We start from the raw sequence: 11,253 nt of genomic DNA on the forward strand, positions 1-11,253 counted from the left end.
GTATGGAAGCAATTAAAGGATCATTTGTGCTGCTCCAAATTTGTCAAAGGGTGCTGTCATTTGTTCAGAGGTCTGTGGGCCAGACTAGGCAGCTGATTAAGGCTCAATGGGTCAAGGAGCCTCCTGGTGTATGTTATGCATGAGAATAACCTTTTTTTTTTATTGTACATGGCCTCTTCTTCTCAATATCTAGCATGATGTGTGGCACTGACACTCTCGGACAAAAACAGAACAATTGAGCTGAATGAAAATACGGTTGTCATCTGTAGAGCTGCTTTATACTAAATTGAATTTGTTTCACAATTGCCAAATTCTGCAGCATCATCACTGTTATTGAGCTCAACTGAATCAACATTGAACAGCAGAATTTGGATTTGTCTCATATTTAATGAAATTTGCATCATTGGTTTAACCCCCCCCCCCCCCCTTATTACTGTAAAGCTGCTTTGAATGTGCTGTATAAATAAGTGACATGACTGGATTTTTGCATTTTTTCTTGTTTACAGACACCACAGAAAGTAAAAGACAAGTCTGCAGCAGGGCCTTCTGGGAAGACTCCCAGCACTCCTAACCTGAGTGAGGTCAAAAGCAAACTTGCATCAACAGCTAAAGAGGTACAAATACTCAACATATTCCATTTCACATTGACATTTGTCTCCCTGCTACATGTGGATGCATTTCTTTTCTATATTCACACACATGCTTTAGCCCTGACATACAAACACACACACACACACACACACATGCTGTGTGTTAACAGTAAGTAAGCTGATTTAGCAGATGATGAGGTGGTCAAATGTTAATGAGGTGTCTGAGTTAAAGGCCGGAGGGGGAATGACCAGCTATATGACATCATGATGTCAGGATTATCCAGTCCTTCTGTGTCCACCTGCTCACTTCCTCAATCAGTTCACATATGCACGCATTCACTCAGCACCCCTGACCACTAACCCTCTTCATCCTCACATCCTCAGATCTATAATAGCCTTGTGATCCTTGTGAGTCTCTCATTACATTGCTCTGTTTTCGAAACCAATGCTGATCCTTTAAATGTTAAATGACTGCATGCAAACACACCATGCAGTGAGATGCTATAATATAATATAATATAATATAATAATAAATTTAGCTCGTGTGAAATGCTGTTTTTCAGTTTGTCAGAACGAATAATGCAAGCTATGAACTATGCATCCAAGTAGGCAGTAGTACAACACCATAAGTAGATGTTTAATACTGATTTTCAAATATGCAAAACTCTCTTGGCTTATCTGCACCACCTACACTATTGTTCAAACACTTGGGGTTGGCAGTTTTTAATGGTTTTGAAAGACATTTTATGTTCAACGAAGTTCTAAGCTCACCAAGACTGCATTTATTTGATCAAAAATACAGTAAAAAAATATATATATTATTACAATTTCAAATAACTGTTTTATATTTTAATATATTTTAAAATTTAATTTATTCCTGTGATGCAAAGCTGAATTTTCAGCTTCATTACTCCAGTCTTCAGTGTCACATGATCCTTCAGAAATCATTTTTATATGCTGATTTGCTGATCAAGAAACATTTATTATTATTATTATTATTATTATTATTATTATTATTATTATTATTATTATTATCATCAATGTTGAAAACAGTTTTCCTGCTTAATCTTTTGTGGTAACTTAATATTGTTTAAAATTATATGTATTGAAAGATTGAAAAAAGAGCATTTATTTGAATTACAAATCTTTTATAACATTAGAAATGTATTAACTGTCACTTTTGTTGTTTAAGTATTAATTTATTAATGTAAAAAAAAAAAAAATCTTACTGACCCCAAACTATTGAAAGGTGGTGAACTTACTCATGGATGTGGCAATCAACAGCAGGTTGAAAAAAAAAAAACCTGTAATATTAGAGGTCTCTACACTAGCTGTATGCTTCTTAAAAACTCAAAAAAAAAAAAAAAAAAAAGGAGAGCGAGAGGAATAGTGTGTTGTGCCATAATATCTAGTTTAAAACTGGAAGGATAGGATGGATGGATTGTGTGGAGCAGATATGATGATTTGTGTCCGTGTGACTTCATTCAGTCTGCTGTAGATAAGGGGAACTGGAATTACTGTAAAGGACACAAAAAATGTGAGTTCACTGAAGTGCGTCCAACACCCAACGACTCACCCTGTTCATCACGGCAGCAGTTCTCTGGCTCCGAGACAGGATGATCTCAACACTTAACAGAGAGACACCAGTGATGAAAAAGGGCCATTTCATTTCTACAAAAAAATATGTTTCTCTGAAACAGGGGAAGCCACTTCCAAAGACGGAACAGAAGTTTGAGAACTACGCTAGAAGCGCTTTCAAGATCTCCGATAAACAAGTGAGTATCGCTGCTTTCATAAAGCACTGTCACCCTCTGGCTGGAGTATTTCTAGCACTCACACGTTGCGTAGAAAGCATGTACTGCAGCCCTAACAAAATTTGTCAACACTTCTAAGAGGTCTTTTAAGTAAGAAATGTCCACTTAAAAGATTAAGACACTTCAGCTCAGAAGATGAGACATTCCTCAGCCGGTGGAGAAATACAAAAGCATCAGGCTAGAAATGTACACTATTATGCGAAGACAACCTTAACTACGTCCTGTTCAACATAGTTATTAACATACTTAATTTTTTGTATGTTTTATGGATTTTTGTTGTGTTTATGTAGTTTATATTCGTTTGTATATATATATATATATATATAGATATACAACCCGAATTCCGGAAAAGTTGGGACGTTTTTTTAATTTTAATAAAATGAAAACTAAAAGACTTTCAAATCACATGAGCCAATATTTTATTCACAATAGAACATAGATAACGTAGCAAATGTTTAAACTGAGAAAGTTTACAATTTTATGCACAAAATGAGCTCATTTCAATTTTGATTTCTGCTAACAGGTCTCAAAATAGTTGGGACGGGGCATGTTTACCATGGTGTAGCATCTCCTTTTCTTTTCAAAACAGTTTGAAGACGTCTGGGCATTGAGGCTATGAGTTGCTGGAGTTTTGCTGTTGGAATTTGGTCCCATTCTTGCCTTATATAGATTTCCAGCTGCTGAAGAGTTCGTGGTCGTCTTTGACGTATTTTTCGTTTAATGATGCACCAAATGTTCTCTATAGGTGAAAGATCTGGACTGCAGGCAGGCCAGGTTAGCACCCGGACTCTTCTACGACGAAGCCATGCTGTTGTTATAGCTGCAGTATGTGGTTTTGCATTGTCCTGCTGAAATAAACAAGGCTTTCCCTGAAATAGACGTTGTTTGGAGGGAAGCATATGTTGCTCTAAAACCTTTATATACCTTTCAGCATACACAGAGCCTTCCAAAACATGCAAGCTGCCCATACCGTATGCACTTATGCACCCCCATACCATCAGAGATGCTGGCTTTTGAGCTGAACGCTGATAACATGCTGGAAGGTCTCCCTCCTCTTTAGCCCGGAGGACACGGCGTCCGTGATTTCCAACAAGAATGTCAAATTTGGACTCGTCTGACCATAAAACACTATTCCACTTTGAAACAGTCCATTTTAAATGAGCCTTGGCCCACAGGACACGACGGCGCTTCTGGACCATGTTCACATATGGCTTCCTTTTTGCATGATAGAGCTTTAGTTGGCATCTGCTGATGGCACGGCGGATTGTGTTTACCGACAGTGGTTTCTGAAAGTATTCCTGGGCCCATTTAGTAATGTCATTGACACAATCATGCCGATGAGTGATGCAGTGTCGTCTGAGAGCCCGAAGGTCTCCGGCCTTGTCCCTTACGCACAGAGATTTCTCCAGTTTCTCTGAATCTTTTGATGATGTTATGCACTGTAGATGATGAGATTTGCAAAGCCTTTGCAATTTGACGTTGAGGAACATTGTTTTTAAAGTTTTCCACAATTTTTTTACGCAGTCTTTCACAGATTGGAGAGCCTCTGCCCATCTTTACTTCTGAGAGACTCTGCTTCTCTAAGACAAAGCTTTTATAGCTAATCATGTTACAGACCAGATATCAATTAACTTAATTAATCACTAGATGTTCTCCCAGCTGAATCTTTTCAAAACTGCTTGCTTTTTTAGCCATTTGTTGCCCCCGTGCCAACTTTTTTGAGACCTGTAGCAGGCATTAAATTTTAAATGAGCTAATTAAGTGGATAAAAGTGTAAAATTTCTCAGTTTAAACATTTGCTACGTTATCTATGTTCTATTGTGAATAAAATATTGGCTCATGTGATTTGAAATTCCTTTAGTTTTCATTTTATTAAAATTTTAAAAACGTCCCAACTTTTCCGGAATTCGGGTTGTATATATATATATACATATAGATATAGATATATGTCAGTAGTATATTTTTAATTTATTATTATTATTTATTTAGTTATTTGAGGACATAAACTTAAAACAAAGTCAAACTAAATGTTAATTTGGCAAGTAGCTGAAATTAAATAAATTTTCGTTTCAGGAATTTGTTTATATTTTTATGCTTTTATTTTCAGTTTAAAGTTTTAGTCAGTTGGTTTTGTGTTTGTATCATTTTTATTAGTTTTATTTGTATATTTTTTTATTAATCTCTATTTCAGTTTTAGTTATTTTCGTACATCAAGTAAAACTCAATAATTTTAAGTTTATTTATTTTAATTAGACGTTTTTATTTAAAGTAACGAAAATGTTTTTAGGTTAAGCGGGCATTCACACAACACCCATTTAAACTGAAAACTTATTATAATTTTTTTTATCCATTTTGGCAACAGTTTTTTTGGGGGCATGAAAAGGCAAACAACTGAAAACTGGTTTCAAAGTGCATGTTTTTATAATGATACATTTATTGTCTGAGTGTAAACTGTCAAAACCAAAAGTTTGTGAAAATGGTGATGTCATGCACATGCATATTATGTGTTTTGTCTATAGGTATGCGCAAGCACTTGACAACCAAATTCACCGCTCTGTAGAAGAATGTGTATGTGTGCAGGCGCATAGTGTTTCTTTACATAGTGACATCGCCAACTACTGGCCTGGCATGCATAATACAGTGTTTTAGTCGTTTTCACGAATCTGTGTGAACGGGATAATTAAGAAAGCTTTGAATGTGAAACCTTTCAAAAACACAAAGAAAAAACTTCAATTGTTGTTGTACATTCTTGTCGTGTCGTGTAACCCTGCCTCAAGGGGGCGATATAGTTACCTTGAAATGTTTGTGCCAACATGGATGTTATTATTCTAGTAAAAAAAACAAAAAAACAAGTGAAATACTTGCATTTGAGTATATTTTAGGCCTTTGCATCTTCTGTCTTACTGGGCCAGTTGGGGGTGTCATGCTGAGTTCTTCCTGCTGCTCTCTCTTTTTTTTGTCAGCAAATGAAATATGTACTGATTGACCTCTTGGCATTCAAAAGAACAGGAGGGAGCTGTAACGCCTGACATCTTTAGCTGTGATTTAAATCCCTCCTTCACTCATTCCTTTCTTGCCATCTCTTTTATTCTAGAGCTTTTTTTGCATTTGTATGTGTCAGGCTGGGTGTTGACCTAAAATATTGCCGTAGTCTAAAGCAGCCCTCACAAATGGCCACGTTTGGGTCAAGATAAAATTCTCTCTTTTAACTAAAGCGCACTATCATGTCTGCTGTAGCTCCTCAGGATGAATTACTCACGAGAGAGTGCAAATGTCAGTGTGAGTGTCTGTGTGTGTTAGTGGTACCAGTGGGGTGGATCTTAAAAAAACACATCCAGGTCTTATTTTACGCTAATATCTTTTTTTCTTTGTGAATTAATTTATTTGACAGACATTTACATATTTCTCAGTTTTTTGGGAATCAAACCCATGACTTTAGTATCTGCTTTTTTAAGCTGCAGGAACACACATTAAAACACATTACCCTCTTTTCTCATTCCCTAAAAATCAGTTTGTAGGTAGTTCAAGTACCACATAATGCCATTATTCATTTTTGGGATTAAAGTCATGCATTTTTTTTTTTTTTTTTGCGTTTGCATTCCCTTGCTTAAAGGGTTAGTTCACCCAAAAATGATGTCATTAATGACTCAGCCTCATGTCGTTCCAAACCTGTAAGACCTCCGTTCATCTTTTTAGATTTAGTCCGAGAATTTTCTGTCCCTCCATTGAAGCTGTGTGTACGGTATACTGTCCATGTCCAGAAAGGTAAGAAAAACATCATCAAAGTAGTCCATGTGACATCAGAGGGTCAGTTAGAATTTGCTGAAGCATCGAAAATACATTTTGGTCCAAAAATAACAAAAATTATGACTTTATTCAGCATTGTCTTCTCTACTGGGTCTGTTGTGCTGTTACTGTTGATGTACGACGCTGCTGACGTGTTATCTTTTTTATTGGGCGCACCAGAAAACACGTCAGCAGCGTCACTGCAGTGTTGTGAACGCGCTCACAACAGACCCCGGAAGAGAAGGAAGAGAAGACAATGCTGAATAAAGTCGTCGTTTTTGCTATTTTTGGACCAAAATGTATTTTCAATGCTTCAAAATATTCTAACTGACCCTCTGATGTCACATGGACTACTTTGATGATGTTTTTCTTACCTTTCTGGACATGGACAGTATACCGTACACACAGCTTCAATGGAGGGACTGAGAGCTCTCGGACTAAATCTAAAATATCTTAAACTGTGTTCCGAAGATAAACAGAGGTGTCACGGGTTTGGAACAATATGAGGGTGAGTTATTAATGACATAATTTAGATTTTTAGGTGAAGTAACCCTTTAATGTTCCTGTAATTTTCTGTTCTAGAACTTAGCAAGCTGCATATCTAGACAGCATTTTAAGGCATCATAGATAGATAAAAAAAATAAAAAATAAAAAAAATTATATATTCAATTTGAATTAAAAAAAAATTTAACAGCAAAATAGACAGATTTATGATGAAAAACAAGAATAAATACGATATAACAGCTGGATTCACTTGCAAGATAGTTAATATTGAAATGAATATTTGCTGAATGCATTATATGAAAGAAAGGTAAATTCGACAGGACTGCACTCAGGCACACGTTCTCAGCAACGTCAAATTAGAAGTCCCTTTTCCAACACTTATTATGGGCCAAACAGAAACACTTATCGGCTGAGATTTGACCTACCCCCAACTTTTTTATTTATTTATTTTTAATGATCAGAAACAGTTTTCTGTTTGGCCAAAGGGCATCAGAAACAAAGTAGCTCCCACTTTCCAGCTATTTTGTTATATTAACCCTGGACGATATATCAGTCGTCCAATATTCATAGATGTGTGAAGAAACTGCTGTTCCAAAAGATATTGAACGTGCCGATTATAAATAAACTTATATTTCATTCAATACCCATAACTATTAAAATGGTCCATTTTTGTATCCAATTTTTGTACGTTTTGTATTTTTATACTCATATTGTTCCGTTTAGTCAAGTCTCCTGTGTGCCGTTTGTGTTCATTGCTGCCTATGAAGATGGTTTCAGATCACTTATGAGGTCCCGTTTCAGTTTGGATGCTGCATTTGAAAGTACCGTATTTTCTGGACTATAAGTCACACTTTTTTTATTAGTTTGGCTGGTCCTGCGACTTATAGTCAGGTGCGACTCATTTATCAAAATTAATTTGACATGAACCAAGAGAAATGAACCAAGAGAAAACATTACCTTCTCCAGCCACGAGAGGGTGCTCTCTGCTCAGTGCCCCTGTAGTCTACACTGAGCAGCGTAGAGCGCCCTCTCGCGGCTGTAGACGGTAATGTTTTCTCTCGGTTCTTGGTTCTAAATAAATGCGACTTATATATATGTTTTTTTCCTCATCATGACGTATTTTTGGACTGATGAGACTTATACTCAGGTGCGACTTATAAAAATATGGTATGCAGTAAGTTAGCTCACTAGCATTTGGAACAGAGTTTAGATGTTTTTGTGTTTTGGTCGGTATTGAGCTATTTGATGCATTGTGCCCTGTGTTCAAGAAACAAGGCTGGAGTGTGTCAGACTTTGCTGTGCAGGTATCCTCTCAGATATACAATGGGTGGAGCTTGTGTGTTGAGAGTGTGTTTTCTAGCAAAAACGGCTTTGGGAACACAGCAGGCAGAGAGGTGTGAGACATGTCTTTGTCAAAGAGAGGCACTAGTCATACTTTCTGGTATGTACGACTGCACCCCCTTCCTCTGGGCTCCAGACGCACAGTTAATGTGGAGTTTTTCATCCAAGCTGACTCACACAGCTCTAATTATTAAGTATCCAAATGAGTCGCTACATCAGAGAAACTCCATTCCAGCTTCACCAACTCATCCTTTCCCCCCTCCTCTCTCTCTCTCCCCCCATTTATTTTCTTGCAGGTGATCAAAGACCTTTGGAACTTTTTACAGTCACTAAAAAAGTAATGGCTGCACTGCACTCCCCTTCCCGTCCCGGTGCAGCAGAAGTCTGGGGTGAGCCAGTAACGGCACTTCAGATGTACGATCTGGCCTTTTCCCATCTTAACGTCATCCGCCTGCTCTTCTCTCACTTTGAAGATGGATAGAGCAAAAGGAGCATCAGCAATGGCAGAGATATCATGCATCATGTTTTTTGTGTATTTCTTATAATTATGGATTTTTTTTTCTGTCAAGTCCACAGTGGATCTTAAAAGAACATTTAATGGGATGTTTTGCTAAGATAGTTTTAATTTTAAAAGAGAATCCGAATGGGTAAATCTCACTAAATTCACAAACTTGTGCAGGTCATATTTTACCAAACAATTCAAAAGAGATTATATTTTGCATGAAGAAAATTAAGCCTATTTTGGACTACACAAATGTTTTGCATTATGTTCTTTTCTTTTATAAGAATGAAGCACATTTCCCCTAATTTTCATTATCTTAATGCAAAAAAAAAAAAAAAAAGTAATGTGGGGGGAAAAATACTGTAAAGTATTTATGCATCATGGAATGATCTGTGGTAGAGATTATAATTTATGGTGATTTAATAAAAAAAATTAAATTGTACTATTTTATGTTAGTAACTCATTCTGGCACATTATGTTCATGAGAATTTGGGGGTATATATATATATATATATATATATATATATATATATATATGCAAAAATGCTCATGGTCAATAAAAAAGCCTTTTTTAATGCAAAATGTAATTTCCTTTGTTTTCTTTAGAATTTTGGGTAAAATATAATCCTGGGTGTTTTTGTTAGCATCACTCTTAAATAGAAAGTAGAAAACCAATATTGGTTGGTGCTGGTTTATCACAAGTTTAGTAAAATGTTTTGTAAGGCCATTTGAAAAAAAAAAAAAAAAAAATACATTATCGTTATCATAAATGTTATCTTGAGCAAAATTTTATTTTGGACTACCACCTCATTTTACTTCTTGTGTATATTTGAAACCATAATCACTGTAAATCGGCCTCTTAATTTTTTCATGTGAAGATGGCAGCTGAGGTGTAGTAATGCTAAAGATTCAGTCATATTCTGATTGTTCCGTCTGATTAAAGATTCCGTCTAGTTCACAGAATTCCATGCAGCCCTTGCAGCAATTCCCATGGCCTTCAACATAAAAAAAATATAAAACAAATCAATTACCAATTAATACAATTATCAGTTAATACAATTTAGTGCTAGACTCTTTTATTAAAATGCTCTTGAGAAGCACGGCCAGAATATTATACCTTGTTAAAAAGATGATTGTTAGTACATGTCTGGTTGATTTGATGCCTTAAAATCCGTCTTTCGCTTTTATATTTTTGTCAGTTGTTTTTATTTTTATATTTTTACTAAACCATTTTAATTTGCTTGCACTAATAGTTAAAACACTGAAATATACATAGGTGTTTTTTTGAAAGCAGATCTGTTTTAATTAGAATGACATGTTGTGTCTCCCTGTGTAATTGGTACAAGTGTTTTTTTTTTTTTTTGTCTGACAAAGTATATGCTTAAATCAAGCAGTGCATTGCAACAAAACTGTATTGTTCCATAATGATCAACAAAATAGTTTATAATGCAGTCGCACAGTGCTGCTTGTTTGGTGATGTTGATTACACTGTGAGCTGTTAAATTTTGTTGCATCATTCTGCTCGCTAGCATTGTTAGATTAAGTTTCTTTCTTGAATGGAAATTAAGGTAATCCATCTTTAGTTAATCTGTGAAATAAATACTGTATAAAAACCTTTTGTCCGTGAATTATAACAATGTGAAGTTGCCTATATTCTGCCTTTAACCAGTCTTTGGATGAAGGTAACCAAATGCTAAGGTGGTGTTGTGACTGCCAACATCTAAGGCCGGAGATGAGATCATGTTCTTGCCATGTAAAGTTTTCAGAACAAGACATCTGGCTAGACTAGCACAAAAACTATATTCTGCACCTTTCTAATCTGAAAGTGTTCATATGTGTTTTGTATTGCACGGTTGCACCATGCAGCATCTTGATTTTAGATGTCCATCAGTAGTCATTTCATTTACAAATAACGTAGGTGTGAATTGATTGATTTAACGATTTAATTGATTTTTACAAATAGCCTTCATCTGAATGTTGACTCAAAAGCAGCTCTGATGGAGTAAATGTTAGATGATGCTGTACATCAGGGGTGTCAGACTCAATTCCTGAAGGGCTGGAGACCTGCAGAGTTTTGTTCAAGCCCTGCTCCAACACACATGTAGTTTTCAAATAAGCCTGAAGGACTGGATTAGTTGGATCAGGTATGTTTAGTTAGGGTTGAATCTAAAGTCTGCAGGGCCCTCCAGGAATTGAGTTCGACACCCCTGCTCTAGATTCTTGTAACACTCAAAAGACCGTACGGCGCAGTAGTTTACGGTTTAGATGTTTTCTGTTCGACCTCAGCAGTCCTTTATCCTGCTCCAGAAAGTCTCCATCCCATTTCTCCTCCCAAGGTGTTCACCTGATTCCTTTCTATCATTGGCTGAAACATACTGTTACATTTTCTTTTTACACTTGCTACCTTTTTCCTGAATGTCTGAAGCAAATCGTGGGAAAAACATATCGCATGTTGATCAGCATGTTTCCTAAACTCTGGAACCTGGTCCAGTCCGTGGCCATCATGATGACGACTCTATTTATTGCCCTAAAAATTAAAACTTTGTGAATTATACATACCCCTGCTTATTTTGCAGCTCTCACTTTTTTCTTATGCTTTTTGAAGAGAGTAGTTTAGGGGAGAAGAAAGTTACATCCATTGGCAGATGAATCTCAAATGTAGAGATCCATCACAAACTCCAAAAGCAAGGTACTTGTAAGAACAAACTGGATTTTT

General features: G+C 36.2%; 1 protein-coding gene across 3 annotated transcripts in view; it reads left to right on the forward strand.

Moving 5' to 3' along the window:
* Positions 1-8,847, forward strand: part of LOC132113912 (nucleophosmin-like) — a 31,194-nt gene extending 22,347 nt beyond the window's left edge. Inside the window, exons 9-12 of one of the 3 annotated variants that reach the window (XR_009425227.1) lie at positions 507-614; positions 2,291-2,365; positions 8,332-8,603; positions 8,655-8,847. Coding sequence is in view for 2 of the 3 variants with exons in the window: in XM_059521968.1 (XP_059377951.1) it covers positions 507-614; positions 2,291-2,365; positions 8,332-8,376 (228 nt within the window). In the remaining variant the exon portion in view is untranslated. Of the gene's footprint in view, positions 1-506; positions 615-2,078; positions 2,128-2,290; positions 2,366-8,331; positions 8,627-8,654 lie in introns of those variants that run through there. The other 2 variants (XM_059521969.1, XM_059521968.1) reach the window with 2 other exon arrangements.
* The last annotated feature ends 2,406 nt before the right edge of the window (positions 8,848-11,253 follow it).

Source organism: Carassius carassius, chromosome 33, assembly GCF_963082965.1.
Source record: "Carassius carassius chromosome 33, fCarCar2.1, whole genome shotgun sequence".
In the NCBI taxonomy this organism is placed as follows: Eukaryota; Metazoa; Chordata; class Actinopteri; order Cypriniformes; family Cyprinidae; genus Carassius; species Carassius carassius.